Consider the following 18,597-nt stretch of genomic DNA (forward strand, 5'->3'; position numbering starts at 1 on the left):
CTGAGGCCTTCTGCACCTTCTTTAGAAGGACTAGAATATTCCTGACTGGCCTGACTGTTACACTCTCTCTTATGTTTGAAACTCATCATCACCAAGTAATTCTCCCACTCTCTTCAATGGAGTGTAGCACGATGGGATATTAGTTCCTTAACATACTTTTTAAAAGAATTGGATGCCCTTTTTTGTGGTACTGGGGATTTAATCCATGGGCATTCTACCTCTAAGCTATACCCCCAGCTCTATTTTATTTTTATTTGGAAACAGGTTCTCACTAAGTTGCAGAGAGCCTCACTAAGTTACTGAGGCTGACCATGATCCTGCAATCCTGTATCAGCCTCCCACGTCCTGGGATTACACACGTGCACCATCATGTCCATCTGGGATGCCCTAACTCTTAATCAGGATTGGAGTCATTCTTGAAAGGCAGAGAGTTGCTTCCCTGTGCCTCTGGGAATGAAAGGTGTGATATTAAGATTCTTGATGTCAGCCTGGTTGTTCTTCATTCTTCCTATTTTTCAGCAATGGCATTACACTGCCCTGGACTATTTTCCCCTTAGCTGATTGGATAGGGGTTGACTGCAGACAAAGGAAAATGAGAAATGCTATTCATGTTATTAATTAAAACATAAAGCTTAAATAGCTCTCTAGCCCCAATTCTATTAATTAAAGAATGCTGCCAGCAGTGACTAAACTCAGGTTGTTTTTCTAATATAATCATTAAATCAGGAGAGGAAGCTTTGACCTATGTAAAAGATAGGAATAAGGACTTCACTAGCTTTGAAGACAATACACTGCAAAAAGCTGTTGGAGTCCTTATATTTGGCGGGATGGTCATTTAAAAGCTGATTTACAGGTTAAGTATGTGAAGTCCTTAATATTGGATTTGAATAAAACTGCAATAAACATGCATGGATTGCCTGAACTGCAGGAAAGCTCACTAAGTCACTTTATTTCAAGGCATGCTAAACATTAATAATACAACATTTTAAGAACATGTAAATTAATAGGACCCCCCAAAAAAAATTAGCAATTTGATAATACAAGCAAAGAACTCTGCAGAATTTTGCTTCCCACAGAAAATAAAAATGATATATGTCAAGAGACTGAATTATCAGTTTCCTTCAAACCATCATAATATTCAGAACATGGAGGTCATGAAATTAACATGTGAAATAGTTATCAAAACTGTTTAAACATATTTCCTTGATAAAGATAGCCCCAAGTTAGCTATATAATTAAACATCAAGGAACTTCAAAGTTCTTGTCCTCCTTTCAGAATTTATGACTTTCCTTTACAGCCACAGGCAACATATTCATTAGTTTGCAAGAGGGATCTCTTATTTGCCTGCCTTCCATCTTTGTTGTCTTTGGTTTGTAAATGATAAACAATAAAGTGCACCCACCTCATTCTCCAAAACAGCTTTGAAATTTGAAGATTTACTAAACATAGACTTATTGGCTATTGAAATCGTCAATAATTTCACTATATCCCCCGCACCACATAAATCATCACTGACACTGCCTAACAAGGGTTTAAGAGTTGGAACATGTCCTGTAATAAATTTCTAGACAGTTAAAAATCACTATAATTTTATTCTAATGCATTATAGATTGCCTGTAATGTCATCCTGGCCGGGGTGACCCATTTCTAATTTTGAACAGCTGTTCAGCTCAGGACTTAGTTAATGATTAAATATAAATTGCCTGATTTATTAGTCTGAATGGTTGAGCTTCCAGGTCAATGCTATATAGACAAAATCATCAGTCTTGATGTTTTTCAGAAGTTAACTGTCTCCTGTTCTAGTCAGAAAGAATTTATCCTCAAAGGAAAAGATCTGACATCTTCAATTAATCCTCCAAAAATATATTTTTCCCTAGTTAAACAACATAATGCTTCCTTCCCTTCCATTGTCTAAGTCACCATAGGAAAGCAGAGCCCTTGTGATGTTGCTGTGTGGTGGGACACAGGGTAAAGCCTGCTGTGCCCTGATAAAACTTTCAGATGTGTTGTGGCTACTTCAGGAACATCGGATCATATGTAACACTTTCCCCTGAGGCACCTCACAGCTAATAGACACTTCAAACTGCTACATCTCACATGTCAAGTGGGAGGAATTGTAAATGCTAGTAGTACTAGAATTTCTCAACTGACCTAAAGAGAATGAGCCTTTAAAGGGCTCCCGAATATTATTTTTAACACAAGAGACTTCCTAAATTGATTCATACTTTTTTTTTTTTTTTGGTATTACTGGGGTTCCTGGAAGCTCTTCTCCCTCCGGGCTACACTCCCAGACCTATTTTATACTTTTTTTTATTTTTGGAAACAGGGTCTCCAGCGCGTCTGGCTTTGAACCTGCGTGATCCTCCTGTCTCCACCTCCCAAGCGCGAGGATTACAAGAATGCGCCACCACGCCCCGCGATCCATACGTTCTTTCAACAAGTATGTGTTCATGCCCGTGACATGCTGGGGACCATGATGTCTACGCATGGGATCAAGCGGTTCACAAAACAGATGCAGTTCTTGTTTTAGAAGCTTTTATTCTAGTTGGGAGGAAAAGGAAAAGTGTGTGTATATCAAACTGTTGTATGATAAAGATCCCCCACCAAAAAAGTGTGTGATATCTATCTGTTGTGTGATGATAAATGCACACCTATAATCCCAGTACTCAGGAGGCTGAGATGCAGAACAAGTGTTAAGACAGCCATAGATTCTGTGTGTGTGTGTGTGTGTGTGTGTGTGTGTGTGTGTGTGTGTAAGGGCAGAGTGTGTCCTCTTTTATGTAGGGAAGTTGGAGAAACCTATATGATAAATGGAGCTTTCAGCAGAGATCTGAAGATGTGAAGGAGCCAGTGATGTGGTTATTTGTTTTTGTTTTTGTTTTTGGTGGTACTGGGGGTGGAACCCAGGGGCTTTTCTACCTCCGGGCTATACTCCCAGACCTATTTTCTATTTTATTTGGAAACAGGGTCTCACTAAGTTGCTGAGAGCCTCACTAAGTAGCTGAGGCTGGCTTCGAACCTGCATGATCCTCCTGTCTCAGCCTCCCAAGCGCGGGGATTACAAGCGTGCGCCACCATGCCCGGCTGTGATGTGGTTTTTGGGGAATAGAAAGCTGAATAAAGGAAAAAGCCAAAGTCCACAGGGTAGGACAGTAATTGATTATGTGAGGAGGAGCAAGAAGGCCAGTGGTGGTGCACACCTGTAATCTCAGTTCTCAGGAGGCTGAAACAGGAGTATTCGCAGGTTCAAGGCCAGCCTTTGCACTTCAGTGAGACTCTGTTCCAAAATAAGAAATAAAACAGAGCTAGAAGTAGAATACCCCTGGGTGTAATCTCCATTACACACACACACACACACACACACACACACACACACACACACACTTTAAAGAAGCTGATTGGAAAATTTTAGTAAAAATGTTTAGTTAAAAGAAAAGGTAACTTGCCTCGAGTTCTTTGACGAGTCTGTTAGCTAGTTCAATGGTTTTGCTGGTTTGGTTCACCTCTTCCTGGCATCGGACTTTCTCAGCTATTGCTTTTTCAAATGAAGCTGTAAGTCTGCCCAAATTTTGATCCAGATCCTAAATAAGAAGAAAAATAAACTTTAGAATCATTTTTAGTTAAAACAGAAGTATTAGTTATTGTAAAACATTTGTTACCTTAAAAGAAATGAAGCAAACCACTTTTTCTCCTTTGTCCTTTGCCCTCTTGAATACTTGAAACTCACTATGATGCATAATTACAATGCACCAATAAAAGCATATATTAAAAAAACCTTTTGTCTAAAAAAAGCTCTGGTGCTGGGCCTGGTGGCGCACGCTTGTAATCCCAGCATTTGGGAGGCTGAGGCAGGAGAACTACAGTTTGCAGACAGCCTCAGCTACTTAGTGAGACCCTTTGCAACTCAGTGAGACCCTATTTCAAAATTAAAAATTAAAAAATAGGGCTGGGGGTATAGCTCTGAGGTAGAATGCCCCTGGATTCCATCCCTAGTGCCACAAAAAGAAAAAAAATTGAAATATAAAATACATTTAAAAAAGTCCAGGACCTGATGGGTTTTTACTGCTGAACACCACAAAATATTTAAAGAACTGGTTCCATCTCTTCTTATACTATTCCCCAAAACTAAGCTGGAAGTAACTCTGCCAAACCCATTTTACAAGTACAGCATTACTATGATAACAAAACTAGGTGTAGATTAAACAAAAGAAAACTATAGACCCTTACCAGTGAATAAAGTTGCAAAAATTTTCAGTAAGATACTAGGAAGCCAAATTCAGTAGCACATCAAAAAGATCATATACATTATGATCAGGTGGAATTCAAGATAGTTTAGCTTATTCAAATCAATAAATGTGATACAACACAGCAAAAGAATGAAGGACAAAAATCATGTGATTATTTCTACAGATGCAGAAAGAGCATTTGATAAGATTCAACATCCACCATGATTAAAATTCTCAACAATTAGATCCAGAAAGAACATACCTCAAAATACAAAAGGCTATATATGAAAACTCACAGCCAATATTATAATGAATATTGGGGAAATATAAAGTGTTTTCTCTAGATCAGGAATAAGACAAGGATGTCTACTTTTATCAGTCTTATTTAATGTAGTACTAAAGTCTTAGCAAGAGCAATCAGGAAAGAAAAAAAGGCATCTAAATTGGAAAAAAATGAAGTTAAAGTATCTATGTTTGTGGATAACATTTTATACATATAAAACCCTAGCCGAGCGTGGTGGCGCACGCTTGTAATCCCCGCTCCTGGGAGGCGGAAACAGGAAGATCGTGCAGGTTAGAAGCCAGACGTGCTGGTTTAAGAGACCCTGTTTCCAAAAATAAAAAAAGTATAAAATAGGTCTGGAAGTATAGCCCTGATGTAGGATAGAAGAAATAAGTAGGTAGAAAGGAGACAGACAGGAAGGAAAAGTAAAAATATAACTTTAATATAAGAACCTGGAGCTGTAATGCTTCAGCCTCTAGTCCACAAACCAGTTCTCTTTCCCAGACCTGACTCTACCATAAATTCTTGGGAAACCTGTAGATCCTAGAGTTAACAATATTTCTGAGCAAACCTATAATTTAGGATATCCCAGCTTATCTATCAATCAACTAATGAGGACCCCAATCAACCCAAGATCATCCACCCTAAGGCTGACCAGACCACAGACCATCAGGAAGCGCCTCGGGACTACTGGACTGAGATATCTACCCTAAGGCTGCCAGACACCTGCCCACCATAAACCGCCTTGGGACTACTAGACCGAACTCATCCTCGCATACCGTCTCTAGCCCACCCCTCACGAAAGTCCCCTATAAGAAGAGAACCCTGAACTCCCTAAAATGCCTTCCTCATCTTGAGGTGGCCCGCATTCTCTCTTGAATGTGTATTTTCTCCCCTTTTCCCCAAATAAACCTCTATGTCTCTAACTGGCACGTGCTGAAATTCTTTTCTGTCACGTTAGCCAAGGACCCTGTAGATCCTGAGTTCCTGAGCTGAGGACTCACCCCAACAGCTCAGAGGTAGAAGGGCTTCCAGGAACCCCAGTACCACCAAAAACAACAATAATAACAACAAAAAAACCCCTATATACTCCATTAAAAAATGTTAAAACTAATAAATGAATTCAGTAAAGATGAAGGATACAAAATCAACATATAAAAATAGTAGCATTATTATACACCAATGATGAACTTGCTAAAAATGAAATTAAATAAAACAACCCTATTAACAATACCTACCAAAAATATTTAAGACTAAAATAAACCAAGGAAGTAGAGATCTCTTCTATGAAAATCATAAAACACTGATGAAAGAAATGATAGATTACACACAACACACACACACACACACACACACACACACACACACACACACACACATTGATACCCTGCTCTTCAGCTGTACTGAGCTACTGCTTGTCCACAGAATGCATGGCCCTTTTCTGCTGTCATTTCATGGATGTTCTTTCTCCATCTTTCAGAAAAAATCTATCCATATTTCAAGACTCATTTAAAAAATATGCTGCTTTGCTAAACCCTCCCTGAACACCCCAACCTCATCCTTAACCTGTAGAACTAACCACTCCGTTTCTCACACTCCAGTGGTGGTCAGACAATTAAACAGCACTTATTAAGCTCACTAAGTTTTTCCAGAGTAAAAACGGAGCCATACTCAATGCTCTGGTGCAGGGCTCAGTCCTGTGTTTAAAAATATCTGCTGACAGCGGGGCATGGTGGTGCATGCCTATAATTCCAGCTCGTGGGAGGCTGAGATAGGAGGATTGCAGGTTCCATGCCAGCCTTAGCAACTTATCAAGACCCTGCTTCAAAATTAAAAATAAAAAGGGATAGTTCTTGAACTAGAGAGTAGGACTTCCAGCTTCTGAGCAGCCACCTTCATCACACCAGCAATGAAAGAGTGGATTAAAAATGGGGGGTGCAGCCGGGTTTGGTCGCGCACGCTTGTGATCCCCGTGCTTCGGAGGTGGAGACAGGAAGATTGCGCAGGTTCGAAGTCAGCCTCGCTGGCTTAAGAGATTCTGTTTCCAAATAAAATAAATAAAATAGGTCTGGGAGTGTAGCCCAGAGGTAGAAGGGTTTCCAGGAACCCCAGTATCACACACAACACACACACACACACACACACACACACACACACAAATGGGTGGTGTTGAGAAGGGTAAAGAAAGTTTTTTCAGGAGTGTGCTCAGGGCCACTTTGGAAAAGGGAGGCAAGTTTATGAATGGGCCAAATCTTTATGGTCTGTCTGGTTGAAATTCAGGTCAGGCTATTGGATTCTCTTACACAGGCACCAAGAAGAACACAGGTATCACCTGGAGGAGGATATACTGATGGAGTATTTGGAGAATCCCAAAAAGTATATCCCTGGAACAAAAATGATCTTCATTGGCATTAGAAAGAAGGGAGACAGGACAGGCTTGATAGCTCACCTCAACAAAACCTGCTAATGTTTAGTAGCCACTGCCGTATTTATTACAAAGCAATTGTCTCATGGCTTTTTTTTTTTTTTTTGGTGTGTGTGTGTGTGTGTGTGTGTGTGTGTGTGTGTGTGTGTGTGGTACTGGGCTTCCTGGAAACCCTTCTACCTCCGGGCTACACTCCCAGACCTATTTTATACTTTTTCATTTGGAAACAGGGTCTCCTAAGCCAGCGCGCGCGGCTGGCTTCAAACCTGCGCGATCCTCCTGTCTCCGCCTCCCAAGCGCGGGGATTACAAGCGTGCGCCACCATGCCCAGATCTCATTGCTTTTTTAATGTATACTCTCATTTAATTGATCTCATACACCAGAATTCAGATCATGAATGGCTACTTTTGTTGGACAGTCCTGATTTAAGTAAAAATGACTTGTAATTAAATGAAATGTTTTTCAGTTTGATAATAATTTCAGTTATTAAATACTACCACTATTTTCCCTTCTCAAAGATATGGTTTAGACTTGATTAATGTTTAACTTTTCACAAAAATGAGGCATGCCATCTCCAAATCTTTTGAGGACTGGTTTTATATTTAAATTTATGTAACTGGTTCTGCGAATATTTTGTTTAAATGCTAGAGAAATCCCTTTCTATCAGGCTTGAGCAACACTTGACTCTGTTTCAATATGTGTTCGCTTACCCTCTTAAAGGCAATGGTTGAAGATAAGGAAGCAATGATTATATTTTTGTTAAATATGCCAACTTGATTAAAATTTTCTGCATCTAAAAGCTGCCTTTTTATAATTAAGTCATTTTAGTGTGGTTTATATATAAAATCAAATAAAGAGGGTTTAAGACTTCAACATTTCTAAAATAAATAAGTAAATAAATAGAGCTGGTGGTATAGCTTGGAGGTCAAGCACCTCTGGGTTCAATCTCTAGTTAAAACAGAAAGCGAGAGAAAGAGAGAGAGAGAAAGGAAGGAAGGAAGAAAATTGTGAAAAGTCATAAGTCCCTCAAGTAGAATGTTTTAGTTAAAATATAAAATGTGTGGCTATTTGTTCACTTAACAAGTTTTTGGTATCCCCCATGTGTCAGGAACCAGGTATTAAAAAAAAAAAAACAAACTGGAAGACTAGGGAGTTCATAGAGCCTGTTGAAAATGAAGGTTAGCAAAAATTGTAATTTCATTTTGTGCCAATAGACAGAAACTGCAATGCTACTTTGTTCTTAGAATGACCAGCCATATGACCTTGGGAGGGAATTAGACCTTGGAGGGAACTGAAACCAGAACTCTTCTGCAGTCAGAACTATTTTCTGGACATTTGTTTTTTTGGTAGTGGTTTGAGGGGACTCATTCTTCAAAAAGTCTATTCCACTATTTACCTTGGTTCAATACAGGGGATTGAACTCAGACACATTCTACCTCAAAGTTATACCCCCAGCCCTTTTTTCATTGGAATAGGATCTTACTAAGTTGCTGAGGACCAGCTGGAGCTGTCCTAGAACCTGCAACCGTTCTGTCTCAGCCTCCCTAATACTGGAATTACATATGTGCACAGCCATGCCTGGCTACTTTGTTCTCCATTTCTCTGTGTATGAAAACTTAATTTTGAGGCTCATTGGTACGTGACCTCTGCTTAAATTGTACATCTCTAAGCACAAATGGCATGAGAAATTCTTTCTAGTTAGTTGCAGACTATGCCCAAAGAACTACTAGCTCTACAAACATAGAAAGTATGAATGTCATGTCTAACTTTATGGTTGCCATGCGCACCCTCATAAATATTCCTATGAATTGCTTCTTATATTTGCACTAAACCATTAACAATAAATGACACCTTTCTAAAGGCTTTAGTAAAACTGACAAGAGTTTTGACCAATAAATGCAAATAAGTCCTATAAAATTACTAGGTTTATCCTAAAAACTTGTCTAAATCAACTGGTGTTGCTGATTTGGTTCTCTCGTGCCAGTTATCCGGGCTTACTGGAGAGCCCGGTTGGAACTGTAATAAATGTATGTGCTAGTTGGGCGCAGTGGTGCATGTTTGTAATCCCAGCATTAGGGAGGCTGAGACAGGATCACATAGTTCATGGCCAGCCTCAGCTACTTAGTGAGGTCCTTTGCAACTTAGGCCCTATTTCAAAATAAAGAATAAAAAAGGGGTGTAGCTCAGAGGTAGAATGCCCCTGGGTTCCAATCCTAGTACTGAAAAGAAAAAAAAAAAAAAAAAAAAAGAGTATGTGCTCAGTGACCAGCAGAGGGGGTGGTCAAGCTACCCAGGCAGAGAGTAGTGGTCAGGAAGTTCTATTGGGAAGAAAGATAAAGGGGAGTCAATTGTTACAAGAAGTACCGAAGTAATACGTGTCATAGGGAAAAAGCTTTGGGGATTATTGGCCATTTTAATAAATTAATTATCATAAAAAGATGCCATGTAATTACTGACAGTAAAATGAGAACACAAATCAATCTCTTCCTGGTATATTAAGAAACTTCTGCTCTGGCAAATCGACCTCACTTTTCTGATTTCTGTAACTTGCATTGAAATCTTAGAGGGGCTCTCTGTTAGAAAGTGTCCCTTCCCCTCCCGACAAATTGACAAGTGGCAGCCCCAGACATAAACAGGGCTGTCTCAAGCCTTGTTCTATAAGAGACCCAGCGTGGCCGTGCGGCTACTTTGAGAATCAAAATCCAGACTGCAGTGGCTGCTGAGTGTACCTGCTCAGGGACCTACAGCAGAGCTCAGTCTGAGTTAGGAACACCCTCCCTGGTATCTACCCTCAGCCCCCATCACTCCGTTTTTCCCCACACTCCCACTGGACATCCTCTCTCCACACACAGTCCTTATACCAGCCATTTCTAAATCTATGTTCCTGAGCCAGGCTGATCTGCCAGATTCCAGGCTGGACTGAGCACTTGTGTGGTTTTTCCACAGGAAGAGCAGGGACGAAGATTGATGAAGTATCTACTGCACGCTGCACCCGGAGGCGTGACTCAGTACATCAGGGGGTAAGCCGGACAACGGAAACCCTTCCAGCTAATCTAAGCTGGGAGTTTACTGAAAGGACACGCGGGAGCTTGCAAGGAGGAAAGGGAGAGAGGGTCTTGGAACCAGAAGCTGCTTGAGAGTCTCATCTGGACACTATCTCAGGAATGCATAAACTTGGGTTCCAGTCTTTTCTTTCTTTTGTTTACCATTCAAATTTAAGAGGCAGGGCAGAGTGAGATCAAATTGGCAAAGCTTCTCTTAAGTAGTCCTTAGTAGCTAGAAAAGGGACGAGCAATCTTATTACAAGTATGAGCATATGTAATGAGGAGAGAGAATTTCTCAAAAAGAAATCAGGCTGATTTTGTTTCAAGAAAGCAGACTGGATGCTGAGTAGCTCAAACTCACAAAGGTCTACCTGAGAGGCGGTTGTTATGATGGCTGCTTGACAGATGAGAGACGGAAGCTCTGAGGGTCTGTACGTCACCATGGTTACGCAGCCTCTTGTCTGGTGGTACTACTCCATCTGGCCAGCTATGAATCCACGTTGGTCCTTCACCGTGACCGCCTCTGCCCAAGCTGAGCCCTGACAGGCCTGCTGCAGTGGCCTTTGAACTTGTCTCTCTGCCTCTGGACTTCCCTTTTCCTGCCCTGTCCATTCAGTTGCTGAGAAGTTATTTGATTATGTCATTGACCCATCCAAATCTTCTAAAGGCTCAATACCACTAGTCAGACAAAATTTAAATTCTGTACCATGAAAGGCAAAGAAACTCCTTTCTTGCTTTGAAAGGTCGTTTTTCATTACTGCCACCATTCCTAACCTTCCCCCAAAGCATCCCTTTCATGACTCTGGCCTGTTGTGAGTCTCCACGTTCCACTTGCCTCTTTCTCTTTTCCTTCATCTCTGCCAGGAACGTGTTTCCTGTCCTGGTCATCCTGCTGATTCCTAAGCAGCTTTCAAAGCCCAAGTCAAATACACCTCACTAAGATGCTTTCTCCAGTCTCTCCAGGCTCAGTATTTTGGTTCTCTGGCTGCAGTGTGTATGTATGTATGAATATATATATATATATATATATATATATATATATATATATATATATATATATTTATAGGGCTGGGCTGCATATGTATTTACAGAAGTAATATTCATCTATTTGTATGAGCAATGATGATAACATACTTAGTTAATTCTGTAGTTAATATTCTCTAAGCACTTAATATATGACATAAACTATGCTAAATTCTTAATAATCCTCATAATCCTACCTAAAAATTGAATTCCATTATCAAACAAGTTGAGTATGCCTTATTTGAAATGTTTGAGACAAGAATTATTTCAGAGTTTGGAGTTTCGGGGATGTGAGAATATTTGCAGCTAAGTATCCCTAATCCAAACATCTGAAATCTAAAATGCACCAAAATCTGAAAATTTTTAGGGATCATATTGATGTGATCCCCAAAGAGTTTTGGATTTGGGAGTATATTGGATTTTTGAGTTAGGGATGTTCAATCTAGAACTCTTTCATAGATGAGAGGACAGAGACTTGGAAGGCTAACCAATTTGTGTGGAGTAAAATAGTGAATAGTATAGCCAGAATACAGACTGGTTAATCTGGCCCCCAGGAGGCTTCATTGACTGACTGACTGTACGAGGGATTAAACCCAGGGTGTTCTACCACTAAGTTGCACCCTCAGTCCCTTTTTCTTTGTGTATATGTGTGCACGTGTGTTCACGTATGGTGAGGATTGAACCTAGGAGCATTCTACCTCTAAGCTACACCTCCAGCCCTATTTTTATTTTTTACTTTGAAACAAACAGGGTCTCTCTAAGTTGTAGAAGGCCTCACTAAGTTGCTGAGGCTGGCTGCAGACCTACAATCCTCCTGTCTCACCCTCCTATTTCCTTTTATTTTGAAACAGGGTCTCCTAAAGTTTCTGAGGATCTTGCTAAATTGCTGAGGCTTGCCATGAACCTGTGATCCTCCTGTCTCGGCTTCCAAGTACTGGGATTACAGGCATGTGCCATCACACCTGGCTCTAAGAACCTTAACTTTAATCACTAGGTGCTATCTTCCTTTTTCTACCCCCAAGCGTGAAAGTTTAAGAGCAGACACTGTGAATATTTCATTTTTCTAATTTGGTGTCTAGCATATAGCAGATAAGAAACTGAATGAGTATATAAGCAAACATCGTCTTGACAGATTCCCTGATGTTTGGTGGAGTTCGGACATGACCCTGCATGAAGGTGGGTTCTGAGGTGCCAGCGGGCTTCCTCTTGGGAACTTCTTCAGGGCTACAGTTTGCACTTACCGCAAGCTTTTTCCTGATGGCCTCTAGCTTTTCGGTGGCCGCAGCCAAGTCTAAGTTTGCTTGGGCTAAGGCTTGGCGTTTGGGTTCGACATCACAGTAGACCTGAAAATCAGTGCAAGGTTTAATCCAGAAGGTAATGCAGGTGCAAAGAGGACAGATGGTCATTCAAACAGACATAGGCTTGGAGCTTTACAAGTAAAATCTCTAGTTCACTGAGCAACTTTCTCTTTGTTTCTTTGCCATGGCACCACCTCCGGCAGAGCCAAGCGAGGCTTCCAGGTTCTCTCTGGGCCCCACTTGTTCCTTCTTTGTTCTGGACTTTAGAGTTACATGTATGTGCAGAGAATGCTATAAAGGTCAAACTCCACTAAGATACCAAGATTAGTTAGCCTTAAAATGTGGAGAGAATCCTCAAATCACTAGAAACTGCACTGTGCAGGAAATACAGCTAACGGTGAGATCAGATCTAGCCTTTGAGGCAGAAATTAAGTGTGAAGAAATTCTCTGAACACACAGAGGAAAGTGGTAGACATCCTCACACAGTATTAACCACATGTTCACATTTTTTTCTAATTTCCTGACCCTTTTTTTTTGTACTGAGGATTGAACTCAGAGGCCTTCTACCTTGGAGCTACACTATCAGCCCTTAAACAAAAACAAAAACAAAAACAAAACAAAGCAAAACAAAGAAAACCAACTTGTGCCAAGCATGGACACTTGTAATCCCAGCGTTTGGGAGGCTGAGACAGGAGGACTGTAGTTTGTGGACAGCCTCAGCTACTTAATGAGGCTCTTTGCAACTCAGTGAGACCTTGTTTCAAAATAAAGAATAAAATATAGGGCTGGGGGGTGTAGCCTGGAGGTAGAATGCCCCTGGGTTCCATCCCCAGTACCGCAAAAACAAAACAAAACACCTTGTATTTTGAAAGTCTCACTACGTTGCTGAGGCTGGCCTCAAACCTGTGGTCCTGTAGTCTCAGCCTCCCAAGTACTGGGATTACAAGTGTGTATCACCACACTCAGCTAGTTCCTGACTATTTTAAATGTGTGTTATTTGCATGGACCATTTGAGAATTTGGGTGGGTCAATTTTTCTCTTTGAGAAGAGAGGGGAAGGAAATGAAATTTTATTTCTTACTTTGCAACAACACAACCCAGTCATGATCTAGTTTTATGCTCATCTTTTCATCTTTCTGTGGTACAAATGGTGCACGGAGCTAGGCATTTCTTAGGGAGAAAGGACATATATGTGCACTGCAACCTGTTTAGCTGCTCACCCAAAGAGCTTGCATCCGAGAGGGACAAAGATCAAGAAAGTCCAACTGCTGTGGGCGCCAGAGTAAGAAGATATAACCTGGTTCCATGAATGACATTGACTATAATTGGCTTTTTTTTTTTTGTAATTCATATCTGTATATGACACACAGCTCTTCAAGACAAAATGAGTTCTTCAGACTTAAGTGTCATACACTGTTCCCTTTTATATCCAGAACTTTACAAAGAGCTTGAGGCATAGCTGGCAGGTGGTGAGTACTTGATAAATATATGACCAGAAGAAATGATAAATCTTCCCTTATATTCTTTCAAAGTACAAATTTTAGAGGAGACTACCTACAGGGAAAACATTATCCGTCTCTAAAATACTGAAGAAATGTGGTTTCCTCCTCTCGCTATACTCACTATAAAGATGGTGTGAACTTTTGCTTAGAGAGCAGGGATTGAATTAATTATGAATTCAGACGTGCAGTTGTTTTGAGTCAACATGAGTCAAATATTTTAATGTCTGTCAATAAGTGAAACTTATATATGCAACAAATTTTCCCCTAATTCAAATTAATGGCTGCTCTTTGACTTAAAGTAGCAAATCACCCTACCCTACAAAAAGAGAGTTTTCAACAATTTTTGTTTGTCTTTTTGTGGTACTGGGATAGAACCCAGGGGCTTTCTACCTCCCAGCTTACACCCCCAGACCTATTTTATTTGGAAATAGGATCTCACTAAGTTACTTAGAGTCTCACTAAGCTGCTGAGGCTGGCTGCAAACCTACGATCCTCCTGTCTCAGCATCCTAAGTACTGGTATGGCAAGTGTGCACCACCATTCCAGGAAGTTCCCAACATTTAAAATATTATTTTTAGCCAGGCGTGGTGGTGCACAGTTGTAATCCCCGCGCTTGGGAGGTGGAGACAGGAGGATCACGCAGGTTCAAAGCCAGCCTCGCTGGCTTAGAAGATCCTGTTTCCAAATAAAAATATAAAAAATAGGTGTCTGGGAGTGTAGCCCAGAGGTAGAAGGGTTTTTAGGAACCCCAGTACCACCAAAATACATACATACATACATACATACATTCTTTTTAGCCGGGCGTGGTGGCGCACGCTTGTAATCCCAGTACTTGGGAGGCTGAGACAGGAGGATCACAGATTTGAATCCAGCCTCCACTACTTAGTGAGGCTCTCAGCAACTTAGTGAGACCCTATTTCCAAATAAAATACAAAATAGGTCTGGGAGTGTATCCCAAAGATAGAAAGCCTCTGGGTTCCATCCTCAGCAACACACACACACACACACACACACACACACACACACTAAATAAATAAATAAATAAATAAATAAATACAATATTCTTTTGTATAGAATTCTGTTAACCTTGACACATTCATGTTTCATTCTTAGAACTCCATATCCATTTCCAGAAAACAAAATCTCAAATTATTTTACACATTTTGCTGACGTGTAATTGATGCTCATGGACCTTTGTGGATAGTACCTATAAGCTACAGATTAGGACTGATACCTCATAGAACTTAATGATGTTGATGACCCAGGCACAGAGACCAGCTGCCGCAAAGGATTTGGTCCGAATCAGGTTTGGATTAAATTCCGGGTCTTTCAAATACTGTTCGTTCACCACTTTTAGGCAGTTCTCTGGAATGTGTTCTTTGTCATAGTTAATTAGTGCTTGCAAAAAGTCATCAACCTGTAAGGCAAAAAGACTTATTGCAATGAGCCCATTTTGGCTGCAGAGAAAATTCCAAGATCAAAAGTTAAAATCAGCTTTTAGGACGCATATTACAAAGGCAAAATTGGCAAGCGGCATTTATCCCACTGTTTGACTTTTTCAGTCTTTATACTATGAAGTTAGAATTAGCAATGGACACTTTTAAAACCTCTTCTATCCCAGGGTAAAATATTCAGGCCCAACACAGGAGGTATTCACATTTTGAAGAAAAGAAAGGCAGGAAAGAAAAAGCAAAACACATACCAAAAGAGCCCCTTTGCTTCACCTTCCTATACATTAGTAACATTTTTTTCCAGCCTGAGAAATCTATGTAATTTTCTCCCTCCCACACTTAACTGCTTTCATAATTTTGCAAATAATTAGCAACCTTTCACCTGCTGCTGGCGTTGACTTAGGTGTGCCATAACCCATAACCCCCAGCTAGCCTCCAGCAGGGCTGACAGAAGCTGTGAGTGGAGAGAACACGCATGCACTGAGCAGACAGGGCAATGGCGTCCCTTGACTCGCCTGTTTTTGCCATTAAGCGGGAGCAGAGCACTGAGAACAGGAAGGGGACTGTGGGCATTCCCGTCTGCCCAGGCTGCCTTACCTTTCCCATGAAGACTTTGGCGGCTGTCCAACTTCGGTCTTTGGGCACTCTGCCCCGGGGAGCCAGAAGGACCATCACGGCTGCAGTGACATTGGTCACTGCATTTGGGGGGTTGGGAAAGGTTTTCAACTCAGTGAGGTTGACCTGAGGAAGACACACACACACACACACACACACACACACACACACACACGCAGGATGAAGGGAGCCAGAGCACTAAGTGGCCAAGCCATGCCCCCCACAGCACCATACCACTTTCAGTTTGACAGTTCATTGCCCCCACCCCCACCACCAGGGACTCCACCTGAGATCCCAGGGGGTCAGGTCTTACAGGGCACTTCTCAGAGATCCTGAAAGCATCCCAGCCCTTCCTGCTTTCCTATCTATCTGGTATATCTGGTATAGCAGCCCTGCTCACTGAGGCCAGGAGATTTTATAAACATATAGGATGCAAGGTGTTTATGGATTCTTTCCCACTAGATCATGTATATGCATTTTAACCAGGCTTTCCCGTAAGTATCATTCCTTAGCTCAGTGTCTCTGCTTAAACTGCTTTAAGTGCACCAGGAGACACAAAGCTGAAACTGCTTTAAGTACACCTGAGAGACAATGTTCCACCATTACACTACAGTGGCATCCAGCCAGGAGCCCCTCAGGCTGAGCCTCCCTCCTACCACTTAAATCTTCGGAGCCCAAGGATGACTTCCTCGACAGATGGAAGTAATGGTTAAATTGTAAGAACCAGGACAAATACTTTGGGCAGGAATGAGCACTATAAGAAGTACATGTAAGTTCTTAATATATGATCTAAACAAAACAAAACGAATAACTAGATATTTCCCATGATATTTTATGTGCCACATAACATATTCTTGATTCAAATGTTGAACCCGATTTTGCTTCCTTACCAGACATGGTCTGGTTTTTGGTCATGATCACAAAGCAAGAAAGGGTGTGAAGGCAAAGCAGGAACAAATTCCTAAAACAAGAAGAACTGGGTGGCCAAGATTCTCTTATCACTTACACATATGCTCAGTTTTGTATTTTAAGTGACATTCATTTACTTATTTTGTTTAAGGAAAGAACAATATATTCAGAGAAAAGTCTGCAAATTTAGGGAAACACAAGGAAGAAAAATAAACATTTCTGAAGTCTACTACCTCACTTTTTGTTTTCTCCTGTGTATGCACAGTCTTAGTAAAAATCACTTAAATATATACCATTTTACAATCTGTTTTGTTAACTTATTATTATGAACCTCTTTTCATGTTGCTGGCTAGTCTTTAACAATATCATCTCCATAGCCAGAGAGTATTCAAATGTAAATTATCTTCTAAAATTCTTAAGTTTTTAAGTTTTGTGCTAATACTTAACACTCTTACAGGACTTTTTGCTCATGGTTAAAATTATTTTCTTAAAAAATTACTCAGAAAAGGAATTCAATAGTTGTCTAAATAGCAGTGAAAATCCAGACTTTGTTTTTTGGTACTGGGGACTGAACCCATTGACATTCTACCCCGACCCCTTTTTTACTTTTTATTTTGAAACCAGACCTCGCTAAGTCGCTGAGGCTGGCCCTGAACCTTCTAGCAACTGGGATTACAGGTGTGCACCACTACACCCAGCAGTCCTTTACTTTTTAAAGTTAAAGTTTAAGAAATTTATGCCTGATGCTTTCCAGGGATTCTCCCTAGAGGTCTGGGAAAACCCTTGTACAAGATTTGCTTTAGACGTGTGTGTGTGTGTGTGTGTGTGTGTGTGTGTGTGTGTGTGGTTACTGGGGATCGAATCCAGAGGCAGTCTACCTATGCTCTACACCTCCAGCCCTTTTTATTTTTTGTTTTGAAACAGGATCTCACTAAGTTGCTGAGGCTGGCTTCAAAGCCTCTTGTTTCAGCCTCCTAAGTACTGGAATTACAGGTGTGCACCACCATGCCTGGCTACAGCTGTAGGCTCTTAAAATAACATTGTGATGAACACAGTTATTTCTTTTTTGAGAACTAGAATATTTCATGAAGTCTTACTACTAGCATGAAGGTAGGAGAAATCATGGAGTCCAAACCCTGATATTTTTGTTTCCACTGCTTTGACCATGAGGGTCATGTGCCAGTTTTGTGATAGAGCAAGTTATTTTGCCTTACACATTCATGCTATCTTGATATTTTAGAAGAAATAAAGAATCCCTCACCTAGTTCTTAAGGCAACACACACTATGGAAAACTGGATTTGGGTCGAATCCAACTGCTTAGAGCGGAATGGCCTCTCATAAGGTCATCATATCGATGCATTATTCAAAAAGACACTGCTTGACGAGGTGGCAGGACAGACTTCTGGGTAGGAACTATAATGATGAACCCAAAGTTTGCTTCTACTTGCATGTTTTATGAATCTTTTTTCCAGGGCTGCATGCGCTATCTTCTCAGAGTTATTCAACATCTTGGAACCTTGGGTGTTATTTTGAGGAAACCCACAAGCCAAGAAATCATCTTTACCCTGTTGAGAGTATTGAGTGCAGCCTTCGCAGCCACCAGCGCAGGCTCAGCCCTGAGTAAATCCTCCTCGCATTCTCTCCGCTTCTGCGACACTTCCGTTTGAATGGCTGCCACCTAATTAGAGAGGAAAAGCACACAAACCCGTGTACGCAAATTATTATGTCAGAGATCTCATTGGGAAGTGCAGAGGGACTCCGATGCACCTGCTAAATAATTCATTTGTCTATGCTTTGAACAGGTGAGGAATTTGTTGTAA

General features: G+C 40.8%; 1 protein-coding gene across 2 annotated transcripts in view; it reads right to left on the bottom strand.

Annotated features, from left to right (window-relative positions):
- The window catches only part of DNAH11 (dynein axonemal heavy chain 11), a gene marked incomplete at its 5' end in the record, with an annotated part of 386,720 nt that overhangs the window by 95,874 nt on the left and 272,249 nt on the right, over positions 1-18,597 (bottom strand). For both annotated transcript variants that reach the window (XM_080701838.1, XM_080701837.1), the window contains 5 exons: positions 3,448-3,582; positions 12,244-12,345; positions 15,036-15,218; positions 15,850-15,993; positions 18,342-18,455. In XM_080701838.1, the coding sequence (XP_080557964.1) occupies positions 3,448-3,582; positions 12,244-12,345; positions 15,036-15,218; positions 15,850-15,993; positions 18,342-18,455 (678 nt within the window). The remainder of the gene's footprint in view (positions 1-3,447; positions 3,583-12,243; positions 12,346-15,035; positions 15,219-15,849; positions 15,994-18,341; positions 18,456-18,597) is intronic.

Source organism: Muscardinus avellanarius, assembly GCF_963383645.1.
Source record: "Muscardinus avellanarius genome assembly, chromosome: 9".
NCBI lineage: Eukaryota > Metazoa > Chordata > Mammalia > Rodentia > Gliridae > Muscardinus > Muscardinus avellanarius.